The sequence below is a fragment of the Melitaea cinxia genome, chromosome 22, assembly GCF_905220565.1.
Source record: "Melitaea cinxia chromosome 22, ilMelCinx1.1, whole genome shotgun sequence".
Taxonomy (NCBI): Eukaryota; Metazoa; Arthropoda; class Insecta; order Lepidoptera; family Nymphalidae; genus Melitaea; species Melitaea cinxia.
The window spans coordinates 4,468,164-4,488,500 of record NC_059415.1 but is presented as its reverse complement, the minus strand read 5'-3'; the positions used below and the strand labels follow the sequence as shown (position 1 = coordinate 4,488,500).

The 20,337-nt window shown below is 33.9% G+C and overlaps 2 protein-coding genes across 2 annotated transcripts in view; one reads left to right on the top strand and one right to left on the bottom strand.

The window, feature by feature from the left end:
* The window catches only part of LOC123664782 (anoctamin-8-like), a 35,597-nt gene extending 32,004 nt beyond the window's left edge, over positions 1-3,593 (bottom strand). The window contains exon 1 of the mRNA XM_045599260.1: positions 3,230-3,593. Coding sequence (XP_045455216.1) covers positions 3,230-3,350 — 121 coding nt within the window. The 5' untranslated portion in view covers positions 3,351-3,593. The remainder of the gene's footprint in view (positions 1-3,229) is intronic.
* Positions 3,594-6,955: 3,362 nt separating this feature from the next.
* LOC123664406 overlaps positions 6,956-20,337 on the top strand; it is a 29,686-nt gene continuing 16,304 nt past the window's right edge. Inside the window, exons 1-6 of the mRNA XM_045598951.1 lie at positions 6,956-7,139; positions 7,789-7,925; positions 11,152-11,295; positions 16,658-16,750; positions 16,966-17,071; positions 17,612-17,722. Coding sequence (XP_045454907.1) covers positions 7,789-7,925; positions 11,152-11,295; positions 16,658-16,750; positions 16,966-17,071; positions 17,612-17,722 — 591 coding nt within the window. The 5' untranslated portion in view covers positions 6,956-7,139. The remainder of the gene's footprint in view (positions 7,140-7,788; positions 7,926-11,151; positions 11,296-16,657; positions 16,751-16,965; positions 17,072-17,611; positions 17,723-20,337) is intronic.

The following is a 20,337-nucleotide window of genomic DNA, read 5'->3' as shown; positions in this document are numbered from 1 at the left end:
AGTCGACTACTGGACATAGGCCTCCCCAAGTTTACGCCAAACATCCCGGTTGTCTGCAATCCTCATCCAGCCACCACCGGCAATCTTACGTAGATCATCGGTCCAGCGGGCCGGAGGGCATCCCAAACTACGTTTGCCAACACGTGATCTTCACTCCAGGACAAGTCTTCTAAAGCGGCCATCGTTCCTGCGACACAGGTGACCAGCCCACTGCCACTACAACTTGCTAATTCTGTGGACTAGGTCGGTTATTTTCATTCTTTCGCGGATAGTCTCATTTCTGATCCTTTCTTTGAGAGAAAAAAAGAAAAGCATAGCTGGTTCCATTGCACGTTGAGCGACTTTAAGCTTGTGGACTAGTTCCCTCGTCAATGTCCACTTCTCGGCAACGTATATTAAAACAGGCAAGATGCACTGTTCGAAGGCCCGAGGCATTGCGGAATCTTCGAAGTGAAGACTCGACGAAGCCTGCCAAACGCCCAACCGAATCCTCCTATCAGCTTCCTCCTCGAAGTTGTTTCGGCCTAGTTGAATGGTGTGGCCTATCCTGAACAACTCGAACCAAAACGACCTATACCGGTCTCGGTATGACTTGGTTGTTAAACATAGCTTTTATTTTGTCCCAAATTCATACTGAGACCTACTCGTCGGGAGGACTCGTTTAGGCCGCCCAGAATTTGGCCAGTTTATTAACGTCTCTGCAAAGATGACGATATCTTCGGCGTAACAAGGAGAGAGGTGTACTCGCCGTTAACGCCTCGTTCTCCACAATCCAAAGAAATCCCTTAAGCTGTCACGCAGTTTGGCGGATTATGAAATTGTACAGTATTTGGTCTAGTAAATAATTTATTATTCATGTATTTACCCTCCAGCACGCAAACAGTTTCGGTGATATTACACTTGACTTATTGATATTACACTCCCTGTCTTACCCAACGCCGGAGGAAAATGGGTCTTCTTCTCTGGTATTGGATGTGGACGGTCATAGTCGCCACGTCGTAAATACATCTCAGTACCTCGATATATCGCCAATCAATATGAAATCGCAGCACAGAAACCAGGACAGTCCATGTCTAGACAGAGTCGAAAGCTTTTTCTTAGTCCACAAATGAAATACCCAGCGGCTGGTAATATAATAATTAATAATAATAATAATTAATAATAATAATAATTATTAATAATAATTATTATTAATAATAATTAATAATGATAATTAATAATAATTAGTAATAATAATTGGTAATAATAATTAATAATTAATAATTATAATAAATAATAATAATTAACAATAATAAATAATAATTAATAAATGCTTCACACTCAACGGATCCCCCAGTACACAAACACAACACCCAGACGTCGAGTCTTCTGGCTAGACGATATAACGACCATTGAAAACAGCTTATAAACGTGGCTCAGATGTGAGATCGTTCTATAATTCTTTAACAGAGACTTATCGCCTCTCTTAAAATACAGCACCATCACACTCCTGGACCACGCCTCCAGCGTGGTACCTCGGTGGATGACGGCATTAAAAAGTCTCGCCAGTCGTAACTCCGTCACCCCCTTGGTCCCGATTTTAAGCTGCCCGAGCGCCGCACTAATCTCATCCGCACTACTCAAGGTTTGGGGAGATAGTTTGGGCTGCTTCGTTGAGTTCGTCGGCGGAAAGTATCTGCGACCAGTCCACACCGTCTTCGCCATGTTGTCGGTCATCTCGTACATGTCGCTGGTGGTTTCTAGCAAATCGAATCGGTTATGGAGTTCCAGTTGGAACTGCTCGGAGCCACATATTATTTGGGACAGCGTAAGTCGGAGAGTAGATTTCATCAAGCAGGCCCACTCTTTTCAGAGGCATATATTCAGAGTGCCCCGGAATAACCAGTGGTCGCTGCCGGTTTTAACTCTATTAACCACTGAGACATCTCTGAATATAGGTATGTCTTTTATCCGCTACCAATCATCTACACATCTCTTATTAACAATTTGCAATTTCCAATACATTTCACTAAATCTAAGTCTTAATCTAAACTCTTATACCTTTTATAAACATGAATTAATATATAATATACATAAACATATAACATCCCTCTACCCTCCACTTTGGCGTACAGTCGTAGGAGCCAACTCCGCTATTCCTAGACTCTGTAACTAACTCTGTGTGTGACAACCAATATAGCACCATATTCAGCGCGAATTTTAGTCACGTGAAGAGCTTATTTTATTTGACCAAGTTTCAGCAATAGTGACTATTAGATTGTAGTAAAAGCAGACAATGACAGTTAGGTACTGACTGATATTCAGAAAATTGTTTATTTATTTATTTATTTATTTGTATATTTGCATGCTGTGTTTACCTTTAATTGGTTTTTGTATTTTGTGTTAGTTTTTAGATTTTTTTTTAATTTTATGAATGTATTAGTACAAACACTGTTGGTAAACCTTTTTATTAAATAAATAAATAAATAAATAAACATATGATTTACAGTTATTGCTGGAATGTAACAACATAATTATTTATTGGTATGAGTCACAATTTGTTATGGTTGGTATCACAAAAATTAAACTGGAGATAATTTGATTAACAATCAATTACAACTTATTAAACTCTCAAGGCCAGTAACACTACATGTTGAAGAAGTTTTATCTTGTTTAAAATGAATTTCACTAACATATTAAAAACTCCCCTTTTTACGTCGAATTTACCAGTAATCATACATACAAGCAGAAAACATGATAAACCTGTTAATGACATTTGTTTTATAAATTTATATTAAAAAAGGTAATTTTATGGAATGGTTGGCTAGTTGATATTGTTATAAATATTAGAAGACTGACTGTTAGATTTTTTTTTTTATATTATATTATACGTATTTTTGCAGATAGGTATTAAAAAATGTTGTTGTTAGAGTAAATACAATGGGAGTTTCAATACCGTAAGAATTTAAATAAAATAAAAGAACAAAACAAAAATTAAATTAATTTGTGTTTATAAAATTGTAGCCTTTTTTTGATAAACTTTTGAAGTTTACGTTAAAAAGTAGTAAGTAAATGAAAAAAACGAGAAGTGCGTAATTGTATATTACATTAGAATAACGATATTCACACACTAAGAAAGATAACTTAAAACATATGACAGTATAACAGATGTAGAATAACTTTAAATAAATTGCAAAACAACAATCAAATATTCAAACTAAAAAAATTTAGTAAACAATTTATAACTTACCACTGTCCAATTTATCTTTCGCAAATTCTGCAAAAGATTTATGTTCTTGTGGTGAAGAATGAGAGCTACTTTCATTTTCTTCTTTCTCATGATTACCGATTCCACAACTATTGCCTTCCATAGCGTATACAGGAAAAATCGAATGAACAATGAAACGCGCCCCCAGACCTTCAATGATCTTACATCATCGATCACAATAATAACTATACTATGCAATAACTTAAATACGAAATGTGATGCTATTAACAAACAACTCTCATGCCCGGCTTACTCATATCAATTAAAACATACAATTAAAATTCGCGTAACATTTTTTTTCATATGTTTATTAATAATTACTGCGACAAACAATCATCTGTCAGAATTCAAAATTGATTTTGGCCGCCATTGCTTAGTTTTAATTTGGAGGTGCCTGAACAAAAAATAGATGGAATTTTAAGGAAATTAATGCCTTTAATACTATTTTCATTTATATGTTTTTAACTTATTAAATTCATTATAACAATTATATTATTAATATATGAAGTTCTAAAGAAACAGCCTAAATAGTCAATCTATATGTTTATGTTTCATTTTATTCTAAATTACAAACGTATGTATCTAAAACATATAATAGTTTTAGCCATTTATTTTTCCGGTATCATACTTTAGATTTGTTTTTCCTTGCAGCGAAATAAAATATCGTTTATTGTCACTGTTTTAATTTAACATTTAAGCTATCATAGTATATTGTCAGAGCTTGATAACGATAACGTTCCCTCTGACATCACTAAATAGAAATATTTTTGCAGAAGCCTCATACGTTCCCGCTTTGTACAAAAAATTGTTCAACTCTAAGTGGGGAAATCCCAGAGCCACGTCAAGCCATGCGCTTGGGATTGATAAGAGTGGCAATAGGGCGTGGCATTAAATTATAACGTTATCCTATCGAATAAAAATAAATGAAAGTAGATACGAACTCTTATATACCCTACAACTACAAATTACAGAATAACTTTATAATTGAATGCCACGTAACGGCAAAATCTAAAAAGTGTTTGTAAAAACATCTTTTTTTAATGACGTTGGTAACGTTATCAGTACCGTTATCGAGCCCTGCATTGTTTTGATTTATATTTTTCGATAGGCTTTTTTTTAACCTGTAACTTATTTTGTCCCACATGTGCCACTATACAAACATACGCATTTATATAGTTTTGAATAGAGATTTAAAAAAAAAATTGGTTTTTCTTTCCACAGATAGAAATCACAAGGCACAAACACTTAAGACGTCCATCATGAAAATAAAATGCGGATGAAACTTACTTAAAGTACACTTTTTTAACCGATTTCCAAAAAGAAAAGGGTTCTCAATTCGTGTGTATTTTTTATATATGTTACCTCAGAACGTTTGATTGGGCGGACCAATCAATTTTTGAGTTATATCTAATAGCGGCTATTTTTTCGTTGATTTACGTTGTATTATACCCCATAAGTTTTTACTGGGTGTACCGATTTTGATGATTCTTATTTTTATCGAAAACTGATTGTTTTGTGGTACTATTTAAATTTGATTGAGGTCTTTGAGAACTTGACTATTTTTTCGTCTACTTACGTTGTGTTATTTGTCAATGTAATCGAAGTCGGTTGTTTTTCATTTGCGAGCAAATAGAATAAAATTCAAATTTTCGGAGGCATATATGAGAGAGTGCCCCAGAGTGCCCCGTAATAGCCTGTGGTCGCTGTCGGTGTTAAACCTATTAACCACTGAGGCCCTAATCCGTGTGGTCCGATTCTCGATCCGTCTTGGCCCCACTTTAGCGTTGAATTTTCCCATAACAACGCTGTAGAAGATCGAAGCAGTGCCATGTATGGCCCTTGTAATGTCTTCATACAAGGCTTCGACTTCATCGTCAGAGTCTGCCGAGGTCGGCGCATATACCTGTATCATTTTCAGAGAGTACTTGTCAGTGGATTTAAGTACAAGGTACGCTACCCGGGTCAACACACCGGTGGCTTTCACAACCTTGTTAGAGTCTTGTGGACCAGAAAATCGATGCTACCTTGGGAAAGCCCATTACCTTCACGAAAGTAAAACAAGTGCCCGGAGTCCAGAATTATCATCTCCTCACCCTTTCTTCGGACTTCAGACAACCTCAGTATGCTCCACTTAATGTGACTCAATTCTACTTCAAGTTCGGTAGGGTGATATTCCAACTGTAGCGTGCGTCCATTATACGTGCCAGGTGTAATTTTGATTGGCAGCCTCCCGTAACCTGGTCATTCTTAGCACCCTTCGCCCCACCTTTACCACGGCCGCTGCCGTAGCCAGGAATAGTGGGGCTGCCAGGAACTGAACTTTTTGCCCATAGTTACCACGCTGGGCAAGCGGGTTGGTGACCGCAGGGCTGGCTTTGTCGCACCGAAGACGCAACTGCCCGTATTCGGTCAGTGTATTTAAAAAGCCAGCTGTAGGATGGCTATCCCGCCATCAGTCGTCTTCGTTAGTTCCATGGTGATATTGGAACTTTGCTATCCCTTAGTCTCTCTCACGACACCCACGGGATGAGAGGGGGGTGGTGAAATTCTACAGTACCGTAGCCACATAGCACATTAACTGTAGTTTATGTAATTTAATGAACTATTAACTTGGTAAGAGAGCGAAAAATCCGATTATATATATCATAATGTTATTCATCTATACAAATAAATAAAATTGGAGTATCTGTTTGTAATATTAAAACTAGCTGCTGCCCGCGACGTCGTCTGCGTGAACACTATACAGCACCAAAAATACCTACGATTATACCTTTTAAAATACCATTCATTTACCCGTTTCTTCTTTTCATTTCATATCTACAGAAAAATCTCATAGATGGCGCTGCTTTAAAATTGTCTTGTCCACTTATATACATTTAATTAATATGTTTATCGGCTTAGTTACTTATATTGCGTGATTTTTATAGTGTGAAGCTAGCTTATATAGCATGGTTATTAACATAATAACAACAAAATTCAAATATGCGTCGTTAGATTACACGTTGTTACAGAATAAGGAAGGAAGGAAAAAAAAGGTTCACTGCTCGTTCCCGATAGGTATAATATTCGTGCCAAATTTCAAGTAAATCCATGCGGTACTTTTGAGTTTATCCCGGACATACATACAGACAAACAGACAAAAATTCTAAAAACTATATTTTTGGATTCGGTATCGATTGTAGATCACACCCCAAGTATTCTTTTAAAAAAATATTCAATGTACAGTTTTGACTTTCCTACCATTTTATTATATGTATAATAATAGATAACTGCTTTAAACTAAATCCATATGTATGCATGTATACACGGTACATATACCAAAATAACATTTTTTATAATTTTGTCCGTCTGTCTATCTGTTTGTTCCGGCTAATCTCTGAAATGGCTGGAGCGATTTTGATGGGACTCTCACTGGCAGATAGCTAATGTAATAAGGAGTAACTTAGGCTACTTTTTTCTTAGATTTTTTTATTTTATAACTGCAAACTGAACAATAATTATTTTGTTAGATTCCACGCGGACGAAGTCGCGAGCACAGCTAGTTATTCAATATATCGCAAGCGATTTAGCGACTTCTATTTTTGTAGAACGACAGCACTGGTTCGTGCACTTCTACTTTATGGTCAACAAATTGAAGTTAGTTTTCACTTTTGGTAAAACGTAGTTTTCTCATTCAGTACATAGATAAGTATAATATGGTTGATTCAGTAAGTGTTCAGTAATCAGTGTTTGCAACGTACAGTATAACAATTTCGGATTTAACGATAATACAATGGGCGTTTAAATAATATTGACCGGTTTTCTATGTCGAGGCCTGTGTTTTAAAAGTGTTAAAATATAATAAAACGAATAATTACCCATATTATCGTCAGAAAATACGACACATCTGAAGGTATGTATATTTTTTAAATGACCTTTCTTTGTTTTTATCTTTAATGACATTGTAGAATACTGTGTGATTGTGAATTATTGTAATATTTTATTGATAATATAATTTTGATTTTGTTTTTTAACGTAGGTGTGGTTTAGTTTTAGCTGAGTTAATATTTACGCAGTTTGTTATATTCAGCCTACTTTCTCGAAAACAGCTGTTACGTCGTCACACATTTGCTAAACAGCTGATAATGTGTTAGATATTTTTTTAATTTTTATTACCTGACAGGAATATCACAGGTTTATTTTTTAAACTCGATTGCGGATTTTGAAGTTCAAGATTCCATCTATGCGTATTTAATATTGATTCATATTTTACACTCATTTTCTTACTTAAATATTTTAAGTTATGTAAAACAATTTAACATTATGTATTTAGAATTTGAAAGTATTTTTTGTTACTGTCATAATATATATTGTAAGTAATATTTTAACATTTTTTAAATTAAAATCGTAGTGAAAGAAAAAAATTGATATGCCATAAATATTTTGCATTTTCCATGTACTGTTGATGATTGTATATGACTTAACTTATATTCTTGTATGATTCACAGATGGGTTAATAGTTGCCAATATATGTTTATAGTGTTTATAAATTTTGTGATCAGATGACTGCAGAATGGGGCAGCCTGCCTCTACTCTCTCTGAGATGCATATTAGATCATCTCAGTACAGAGGATGCACTTGCAGCACTGTCCACATGCCGTCACTGGCGCAGTGCCATTTTACTATATGAGGGACGGAAGTAAGTGTCAAAAGTTTTTCATTAGTAATTTTACAAAGTTACAAAGTATATTTGATACACATACAACAGATCTGCTCTATAGTCCTCAGTGCTCACAGATGAACAGGCAAAAGAAATTATTTAACAAAGTAAATTTTTGATTTACTACTTATTAATTTATCAATGATTATTAAACTTAATGACATTAAAAAGTTCAGTGAAATGAGAATTTTTTCTTTAAATTTAAGTTAAAGTTTGCATACATTATTATTGTAATTTACAAAAATAATTGAGTGTGCAATTCACACATGGCATAAGTGAGACTTCTGAAAAGTACCCTACGAGAGATTAACAGAATACTGTGTAATGTATTCTATCTCATTTTCCTATTAATTAAGGTGTTTATTTCTTTATCATGACACATTTTTGTTTCATCGAGTTTCAAATCACCATGTTTCTGAAGAAGTTTACTTCAAAAAATATTCATTATGCATGTATGAAATGATATTGTATCAACTAGTTAACTAACATATATTTAATAATGTAGTAATTTATATAAAAGTAATAAAAATTAAACTTGATACATATTAATGACAAAGTGTAAGAGTACCTACTCATTCAAGTCCCCTATATTTTTGTTTTTATCGTAGATTTCTTGTTACTTTTTTCACACTTGACATTTTTCAAATGTCTTGAGTGTTTTGTTAGTAAGAAACTCGAGAACAAACATTTTAAAAATTAAAGTAAATAAAAGTAACTTTTTTTATAATGAAATTGTACTGATAAAATATTTAACAGTAGGCAGTTTTATCTGTGTGATACTATTATAGACCAAATAGCTTTATATTATTTTTATAGTTTAATAACCAGTGTTTTTTACATAATCTTAACGAAGGTAGGCACAACAGGAAATTTCCTGCTCAAAATATCGAGCAGTCTGTCTGGGGTAGTACCTCGACTTTACAGAAGATCACAGCTACATAACACGGTTTACTAGGTGACCAGAGCTCCTGGGGGGAACTGGGGATGGAGTCGGCAACGCGCTTGCGATGCTTCTGGTGTTACAGATGTCTATAAGCTATGGTAATCGCTTACCATCAGTTTAGCCGTACGCTTGTTTGGCGATCTAGTTACATAAAAAAAGAAAAAAAAAAACATAATATCTGTCTTCAGTCTTACAAAAATACGCAGTAATAAAATTTTGTATTTAATGCTTGAAAATATTAGGTGTTAAAAAAATATGTCTTGTTGAGGTTGTTCAAAAAAACGTGTGTGTTGTCAAACCCTTTTCAATAAAACGTGTCTATATTATACATAATTTTAAGACTAATACTAAATTTATCTAGAAGTAACTTACTAGTACACTGCAGTTTAATTCTTACGTCTAATATCTTTATTCTTTACTTATAAAAGATAGAGCCGGTTACACTTGTTATGGATACAAATTTTCCTGCAAATAAGTTTTTTTTGGAACGAAGTTCCTTAGGGCAGGCTTGACATTTGGCTGAGCGACCGAACTGAAAAAAATGTTATACTAAAACCGTAACAAAAATATATAACGGAAGTGACGTAATATCAGTCACACGACTATAATATGACGTTTGTAAAACTAAAATATTACTAGTTAACTTTTATTTAAATTATTTATGTAATTTTATACTGTCGACAAAAATAAATTAATAAAGACATGTTTTTTTATTTCACTTAATAGTTTGAATTATTATTATTATTATTTTGTTTGATTTATTTTATTTTACGGTATTTGTTATTTTCTAAAATACTAAATTTCCTAAATACTTTTATGTAATTAATTAAAAACTAATCAACAAAATTCAAAAAAAAAAAAACAAACCAAGAACTAGAAAATATATATAAAATTCAACAATTTTTTTTTTCAAATTGTGTTGCTTCTATACTATCCGAAGGAACTTCGTTCCTACCTGGTGTCCCATAACACCATATAATTTTTATTTTTATTTTATTTTATTTAGGGAACAAACAGTACAATAATACAAGGAAAAAATCTTATACAACTGATACATAAACCAATAAAGTTTCCAATAGTAAAAATTCATCAATGAGCTAAAAAGCACACATTAATAAGATAGATAGATAGATAATCGATAAATTACACACAGAAAATATAAATAATCCAAACAGTAGTAAATTGAATAATTAGGTAAACAAATACGAATAGAAATATTCCCTACAATTATCAATTAAATAGTAAATATAATGAATAGACAAATTTAACAGCAGGATGTGAAATATATATTAAGACCTGTTTCTCCTCAATTCGCTTCAGCCTGTAATATCCCACTACTAGGCATAGGGCTTTTTCCCCATGTAAGACAAGGATCAGAGTTTAATCCACCACGCTGGTCCAATGCGGGTTGGCGGATATATTCCTTACTATGAGTCATCATCATTACAGCCTATACAGTCCACTGCTGGACATAGGCCTCCACAAGTTTACGCGACAAATAACGAAAACTCATGTGTTTTGCCCATAGTCACCACGCTGGGCAGGCGGGTTGGTGACCGCAGTACTGGCTTTGTCGCACCGAAGACGCTGCTGCCCGTCTTCGGCCTGTGTATTTCAAAGCCAGCAGTTGGATGGTTATCCCGCCATCGGTCGGCTTCTTAAGTTCCAAGGTGGTGTGGAACCTTGTTATCCCTTAGTCGCCTCTTACGACACCCACGGGAAGAGAGGGGGTGGCTAAATTCTTTAGTGCCGTAGCCACACAGCACCCTTACTATGAGTAACGATCGCTATCAGGTGTACATGATAACAACCGGGACCGACGGCTTAACGTGCTCTCCGAGGCACGGTGGGGAGTTTTACCACCCTCCCACAAGGTCTGCAGAAACACTCAGACCACGGCAAGCACCTGTATGGCCAATACAAATGTTTGTCATGTGCGGGGATTGAACCCGCAACCGCTAGCGCAACAGGCACAATCCATGGCTGTGACCGTTGCGCCATCGCGACGTCGCCTCAACTAATAAATTATAATTTTTTGGTTCATATTTGCCAGTAGAAATATCTCATAAATAAGAGTGGAACTTGATGGTGAAAAAGTATAATATATCCAAAAAATTTATCTTTTGAATACTGTCATCTGTCAAATAGCGTTATCTACAACTGGTGCAACAGACCCTTATTCTCTTAAAGCCTTATAAGCACTTTACTTATTCACGTAAATTAAAGTATATTGTACTAAGACCTTATATTGTTCCATGACAGAGAAACATTGAAGCTAAATGTGAAACGCCTTGAAAGGAACCTGTTCGTGACAAGACTGTTCAAGAAGTACACCAGACGACTTCAAGTTATCATAGACAGTGACGTTAAGGATCTGGAGAACTTTATGAATTATGTCCTGCCACAGTGAGTAGCGTTATTCTATATAGTTTATTTTATAGCCTTTTTGCTGTACTCCCTGTACTGTAGATAATTGCGTTTGTTAGTAAAAGAAAAAAACCGACTTCAGTTACATCGACAAGTAATACAACGTAGGTAGACGAAAAAAATAACAAACGAACTATTCGCCACTACGATTACGACACACGGAAGGTTCCCCTCGATTTCTCTGAGATGCTATCATCAGATCCTGGTTTTCTGATCCTGGTTGGGATAACTTGCTTCCAACAAAAAAAAAAAAAAATCAGCAAAATCGGTTCATAAGCGACGAAGTTATCCGCGAACACATAAAAAGTGTATTTATATATACGGTCGAATTGAGAAGCCTCCTCTTTTTTTGAAGTCGGCTAAAAAGACTGTATATATTTTTTGTGAATCTATCGTTTTTTTTTTCAATGTTCTTTATACAAACCTTGTGTTATCGTAATAACGAGGACGATAAAAAAGAATTTTCCAATATAGTGCAGTTGTTTGAGTATTATGCGCGTACATACATTACGGTGATTAATTTATTTTATACAATTAGTCTATCATTTTTGATCAATATAAAATAACTCTATTACATATGATTACTCTAGAATGAGTTTAACGTTTTTGAAACTTTATTTCAGTTTTAATATGTGAAATTGTCATTTAATAGGTACATTTAGAATTACTTGTTATGATATGAGAATAAGTTTTTACTAAGAAAACATAATATACCGATTTAGCAACAGATATTCATATCTACCTTACACTTATAATTTTATCTTGGTGTTTGTTGACAATAAAATTGTAAGATGTTTATATAAAGGTAATATGTAACAGGAAACAAAACTCACTTGATTTCTGTGTAATAATAAACCATGTATAAGTATGTTATAATAACTACTATTGAAACAAGCCTTGAGCTATTATCAACAATTTTCTCACTGACTGACGTCTTATTTATTAAAAACATAAAAAAAAAATATGTATGTGTGTGTGTTTTCTTGTGGCATGCTAGAGCAAAAGTATACTATTGGCATTGGATTTTTTTTTAAATTATTTCGAAAGCTGCTTAGTCTAGGAAATAATTTCAAAAAATTGTTATGTTATTGAGTGTATATCTAAAGTCATAATAGCCTTAGTATTAACAATTGATATTACTAGAATATGAAGAAGAATCAGTCAATCAGGAATGCTTACTCAGGCATCCTGGATATCACCCGTAAATGGGTTCCCCTGCGATACGAAAAAAGGCTATTTTATCATAACAAACAATTATTCTACAGTAGCAGAAATAATAGAAAAATTCAGATTGCTAAAATGAAAAAATCTGGTGACAACCTTATTTTGATTTGTACTTTAATCTTACTAATAATTGCTATAATCTAACTTACTCATTACTTATCAGAGACATAATAAACCTGAATAAAATACCACTTTATTCAAGGTCCTTTAGGTGACTGTTTCACTGAGCATAAAAATATCAAAGACTGCAATTGTTTGAAAATATTTACAAGTTTATTATTGTCTGTGTAACAACAGGATTTAATATAATCTACTTACAGTGCAAATTATTGTTTATGTAATGTTTTGTTATGTCGATGAGAGTTAGACTAATAAGATTACAATCATAAATCATACCGAGTACGTAACGTCATCGTTTTTATTGTTGTTACGCTTCGGCCTGTAATATCCCACTGCTGGGCATAGGCATCTTTCCCCATGTAGGAGAAGGGTCAGAGCATAATCTAACGCGCTGCTCCAATGTGTGTTGGCGCATATATTCAACCTGAAAAAAGTAATTATTAATGTTTTTGACAACAATCAACAACAATCAACAACAATCCTTACACTTTTAAGCAAACAGCTAAAAACCAACACAAGGAAGCTCGCATTCGAAATTTTAGTCGAACTCTCTAAGGACTCCCTAAGAAATATTCATAAAAACTTTAATATTTTCATCATCAAGGTTTCATGAACAACGGGACGAAGTCTTTTTCTATCTCAGTTGTTACTATGTCTTAAAATCGTTGTTACTTATGTCCTAAAATCGTTGTTTACTCTTTGTTTATTTTACTTCCTTGGAAGAAATTGAAAAATTTAAATATAATTAATTCATAGCAAGTTACGCATATAAATGTGTTTTAGAGCAACGTATGAATCGACATTATGTGAGATATTATCGTGTGTCGGATGACGCATGACTCGACATCAAGCGTAATATTAGGCGACGTGGAATGACGCATTACTCGTCAAAATACTGGATAATAAAGTAGCTATTTTTAATACAATTTTGTAATTGTGGTATAATTACTGACCTACTCCGGCTTTTCTTAAGGAATTTAAACAAATCCTTAACAAATATACTGAAGCCTTTATGAATCACTGCCTATTACTAAGAAACCGCATGAAAATCCGTTCAGTATTTAGTTTTTGATTTTATCGCGAACAGATAGACGCGGTAACAACTTTGTTTTATAATCAGTAGGGTTTGTCTTGGAAATATATTTCTGATACTGTAAGCAACAATACTGAAAGAAATAAGACCTTTGTCGAAATATTACGTTTCATGTTTTACAGACACAAAAAAGCCACCTACCATAAAATGAACATGATACAATCGCCTAACCCAATAGTCCTAATACAATCGATATTCTAACAAAAGACTCTTCAATCGATAATGCTTACGAACTGTTTGTATTATGCCTATCGCATAACCATTATCCACTTTAAACAAGACACCGCGTTACAGAGAACATATCATTGGCCTTTATCCGTCAATTGCAGATAATTTAGACAGTGTCAGAAAGACACTGTTTTGACTAGGACACTCTTCAGGAAAACGCAGAGTTGCCTAAGCTCTGCGCCACCCTCTCGACCTCACTAGCTAGGCCCACAGGAACGACGAGTCGATACGTGTGGAGCCAGTTCGGCTGCAGGAGTCTTTCGCATTTTAGAGCTATGTCACGAATGCTTGACGAAGACCCCATCCCGAGTTTCAAATGAAGTTTTCCTTCTCCAGGACCCTGATGATTTTGAGCTAGGTTTATCCCTCGGTCGCCTTTTACGCCCCCCACGGAAAGAAAGGAGGTGGTGCTATTCAACTCGGCCGACATCACACGGCACAGTGAACATATGAACCATCATTATATGAGCTAAACTTCTGTGATTGAAGGGCCACACTGGGAAATGTATCCATGCCGGAGCATACATTAAAAAGGCGTTTGTCGGTTTGGCCACTTATATGTATGTATTCGGTCCGTATTCGAATTTCGTAGTTCATATTTGTTAAATAATATTAAGGTACTATAGCTAAGGCAGAACAGAATGCAACACTCCCTCTCTTTATGTGGGTGACCTAAGCGAGAACTAAGGGATTACAAAGTACCGCTATTAACTTGGAAGTATGGAAGCCGAGGGGTAGTGGGATAGCCAAACTGCCTACTTATAAACATACAGAACAAAAACGAGCAGCAGCATCATTGGTTCGCATGCTTAGTGTAGTGATTACTGACATAAATTCGCTTTCACATCAAAGACTTCGGCTCTCCGTTACGGGCAGCAGCAGTAAAGATCGGGCCGTGAATGCTAGGAATTACCGGGAAACGAGAGCCTGCCAACCAACCATACACCTGACTATATACAATGGACGCACTCTTCGGCTGGTCCATCACCTCACCATACTCAATGTGGAGCTAAGTCCTAATTGGAGTATATGGTATAAAACTATTTATCAATGCAGGAGCAGATGTCTTTAAGATCTTGGATTTGACGGAAGTGATTGGATTGACATCCATGTCAGCGGCGGATATTTCTTACCTTTGAGACGTTGGAGGAGATAGGTCAAATGCTAAGCGACCTAAATGAGTCCTTCCAATAGGTCGATCTCAGTATGACAAGACCAAAGTTGTGTTAAGGAATTGCTACTATTAAGAAATTCCTTATCAGGTTCAATACAATTTTGACAATATAAAAAAATTTACAACACAAATTCAAAGTCGATTCCATTGTTCAAATTTTCAGGGCTTCTTGAGGACAGAATAAAGCAACTTTCCTGAAAGTTTGAAACAAATCAGAGTTTGTAGAAGAAAGTTCTAGCTACGTAAAAACAGCGATTTTTTAAGATTTGATTGGTTTTATATAACTTTACAAAATCGCAGCAATTAAGGAAAAGCTGGGTAGATTCCATTAAAATATACCTCGACAAAAGATATTAGCTGCTGGTCGACTCTTATCTTCAAACACGGTACATAATTATAATAGTGTTTTATAAATAGGTAAAACTTAACCAAAACGGTAGTTTAGTTGGAGGCTATTAGCTAAGACCAATATAAGTTTAGATCTAATATAAATTTTTTTCCATAAAAGTAGAAGTCTTACTGAGAAGAATGCTGCCAGGCAGGTCTTTAAGTTATATAGAAGCTGGAATACGAATATTTGAAAATTAGTGAAAAAAAGACTTATTTACAAATTCAAATTATTATCCAGCGGCCGGATTTGCACATATCGGGCCTAAATTTTCAGGATCGTCTCCTTTTTAGGTGTACTTTCGAGGAAAAAATCAGCATCAAAATCGCCGACCTTAGTGCGCACACTTTTTTCAAGAATTAATGGATCGGCCCATATATATACCACTTGTAGATAATATGTACATACCTATATTTACATGCATTATAAGTCCTAGATTGCGTAAGAATAAACTGATTAGGTAACGTCATATTTTCTTACGTTTGCGATGTTTATTTATAAATTCAAATCGCGTATTTGCTTCGTTAAGTATTAAACATAACACTTACATAAATACCAGCTTTGTCTAGCATTTTTACTCGCGTAACTACGGATCCTGTAAGATTATAATAAAATTAGCCTATGTTTTATTTTCGATCTTCAGCTATCTACTTACCAATTTTAATTAAGCGGTTAATTAGCTGCTTTTGTGTTAAAGAGTAGACAGTAGTAGATTTTCGCCCGCGGCTTCGCCCAGATTACACGATTTTGCCTGTTTAGCTTTCTCTCTTTAAAGTATTATCTTTCACTCAGTGATTAGCTTTCTACTGGTAACAATACTTCCAAAATTGATTAAGTAGTTAAGTTAGTTAAGTTAATCCATTATAAAGACACAAAAAATCACATCTTTCTTATTTATAATATTGGAATAAATATAGATATAATATTAGAAAATTAGGATGATGATCCAATATTAGTAAGAATATTAATTTAAATAACCACCATGCTACAAATAAATGTATTTTTTTTTTAAATATCGAAACGGAAAGAAACCCTCTTTACCTAACCATAGACAATGTAGGTATTACTGTTATTAGTGTTGCAATTTATTTAAGTGTTTAATTTTTTATTTTAGATTCTTCGACACTCACACTTTACAAGAACTAGTATTTATTGGGCCAGTTTATTTGCAACAGAAGAATATTATACCAGCTTCAAAAATAAATCGGTAAGATTTAAACATCTGACTGTAATTATAAACACAACTAAGTAACGTAAAAAACGAACTAATTTCGCTTGTTAGTTTAATATCTAATTAGGATTATAATAGTAAATATTTTTAATTGTCCTATTATTTATATAAATTATAAGTATATAATAATTAACGCACTTCGTATACTAAAATTCAATATAAATTTAATATAATATCTATTTTTTTTTCAGAATTATAACCGAAAGTTTAATATTTAAGAACTCTCACTGCCTACAGAGATTCGTTTTGTTGGGTTGTGCCATGGCTCCAGTGAAAAATGAAAACGATAGATATACAGTAAGTTTTAATCATTTCATTGTTCATGACTTAGAAATCTGAAGAGCAGATGTGCAAGTACTAAGTTGTCTTTTCTGAAACGTAAGAACACCAATTGTAACTTATTCCTTACTTCTAAACTCTTCTCCTTTCTCCTTTAAAGAAAAAGAGACTGGTCCTGTAGGACATAGATTGTTAAACTAAATTACATTATCTGAATTTCTTTATAAGGCTATACTTTTTAATTAGTAAGAATAAAGTGCTAAATTTGTATTATCTGAAACATAACAAGAGTTAAAACTGTTTCCTTACTTCTCTTTTCTGACTTCTTCTCCTCTCTTTACCTTCAAAGAAAAAACTAAATTGGGCTATTATAGGCTGTTTTAAGTACATTACATTATCTGAGTTTCTTTATAAAGCAGGTTTTTTTAATAAATAATAATTCGAAAAAAGTTGGCAACACGCCATATTTTTCGTTCGTTTTTAACCAAATGTAGTATAATTTGAAAATGGAATAATAAATTTTTTTTTTTTAATGTATGTAATTATAACTTGTTTCAGCATAAAAATGTAGAATATTATTCGAGGCCGCTCACATTTAACGCAGTAACACCCGCCGATACAGTTTTCTCAGGATGCAACGCTGGTTTGATGGCATTTTCTTCTTTACGAGTAAGTACTTTTCAATTTACTTTTCCGATTCTTATAATTACTCTTGAGTAAGAACTACTTTATATCCAGTCTTGAAAACTGTATATGACTTTTCTTAAGTTGTGTAAGCAAATTACATGTTTAACTGGTTAGTGTTAAAACTATCTGATGTATAACGAAATCTAACGGATAAAAGTTTATTGATATATTATTCTTTTCCAAAATTGAATTCCACTTTACTTGTGGATTTATTCATTGAGATGAAACAGGTCCTATCGGCCTTTTTTATTTCCTTATGTTAAAGTGTTTTCGTAACTTACGTTCGGAATAAATTTTATTCACAGCTGGTAAAACAGGCTCTTCTAGTTTTATTTTACGAGCTGTTTATTAATAAATGTACCATTTTCATGGAAAATGTATTAAAATAGTGGTCAAGGTAACAATTTGATATATAATATATTTAAAGCTTTTGTTCTCGGGCATGCAATCACCTGTGGATAGGTAAAAATGTAGCAAATTAAAAAAAAAATAGAAAAAATTTAGATCTCATCAAACACGAACAGGACTGAGGACTCATTACTGTTCATACATGATCAGATCTGATGGCTCATGTCTAAACGGATCGGATTTAATTATTTTTCCTGGATTGGAAACTATATGATTCTTATTTTCACCTATATTAAGAGTTGTAAATATAAATATTAGAATATCTAACTATCCTTCAATGTAACGTACCGCTTCAGACACATGTATGAAAGGACAGGATCAGTAAAATTAATTAATTATTATTTATAAAATTAGATATGATGAGATGTTTGCACTCGCTGAAATAAAACACGACGGCTACGACACACATCTAAGCTACACGCACACACGCATACACTGGGGCAACAGGGTTGTACACAGAAAACGTAATTAATAAACAAATTCGACTGCAATTTTATTTGGAAACAAAAATTTGATAACTTGTATTCATTGATTTTATTAGCTAGTAACAAAAATAAATAGGTATATCCTCACCCTACTTAAGTTAATTGATGTTATTCATCGTATAAAATAACAAGGCTTAACATTTATTCCCAAAATTTTTACTGTTTATAATGTTCATGTCATGTATGAAAATATATGAAATTGTTGAAAACAGTTGTTTTCATACATCATTTTGACAAAAATTAAACACAATTACACGTTCCTCCGACGCAGACCCCATGTGAGTAGCCTTTTGGCAGGCAAATTTGGTCACAAACGGGATCTTTTGTAGCTTCTTGATGGCTGCATTTTACTCGCCCTGGTATTTTGGAAACCGACCCATCTGCTGCCGGACTTGCTCTCCTAATAGGTATTCCGCTATTGAGCCTCGGAATTGCTTCAGCACGTTGCATTAAATAAATGGAAAGTATTATAAAAATCAGACAAATCTTCATTGTCATTTCTCTGCTGTTTCCTGAAGTCCAGCTTCTCCGAATCACAAAATATAAAATATTATGTTAAATATTAAATATAAGTGTATATATATGTATGCAATATGAATGTGTGACAAACCTAATAAAAAAAAAACCGGCCAAGTGCGAATCGGACTCAAGCACCAAGGGTTCCGTACAAAAACTATTAAAAAATATTTTTATAATATGATGTAACTAAAGAGTTATGCTTTTTGCAATTTTTTTCTTTATCTGTCCTATGAGACGTTACTTTGTGCCAAATTTCAAGATTCTGAGTTCATGGGAAGTACCCTGTAGGTTTTGATTCCCTTGCGAGTGTTGAAAATTTGCAGCATAAACTTTTGATTGCGTTGGCTTAGAAGTTTGATTTTTTCACAGCTCCAAGGGACTTGAGTATTTGATTTGGATTTCATCTTAATACCTTCACGCATTCCCGAGAAAAAGGGTCTTGACAGACAGGCGGACAACAAAGTGATCCTTTAAGGGTTCCGTTTTTCCTTTTGAGGTACGGAACCCTAAAAAATGAGTAAATGATTTTCATACCATACCGTAAATAATATTGTTAGTAAATTGAATTTTTCGCTTCCTTGTTAAGCTCTACTCTACCGATTGGTGCCAATTCTAAATTAAATTATATACTATGTATACTTTCATATTATTTTTAAAAATCAACAAGGTGTACTTAAAATAATAGATTCAGGAGATATATTTTTGACAAATATAAATAATAACTGTTAATTATTATAAATTTAATCTTATGATAAATTTAGCTCGACCTCCAGGCTCCAGTATAACGGTGCGTGTCCTATGTACGCGCCTAACAACCGGCAGATTGCAGGTTCAATTCCCGCTCGTGATTGGATATTTATATTTGTACAATCATTTCTTTCCGGTTTGGATGTCTGTCCTTGTGGGGTTCATAACCGTGGCTCGGAGAGCACGTTAGTCGTCGGCCCCGGTTTTTATCATATATATATACACCTAATAATAGCGATCGTTACTCATACTAGAGAATATATCCGCCAACCCGCAATGGAGCAGCGTGGTGAATTAAGCTCCAATCTTTTTCTTACGTGGAGAAACAGGTCTATGCGATGTTGACTGAATTGTATAAATTTTGCTTTATATCGCATGAAATACAGCGCCACGAAACCAAACACTTCTTTATCATTTACATAATCTTGAACAGAATAA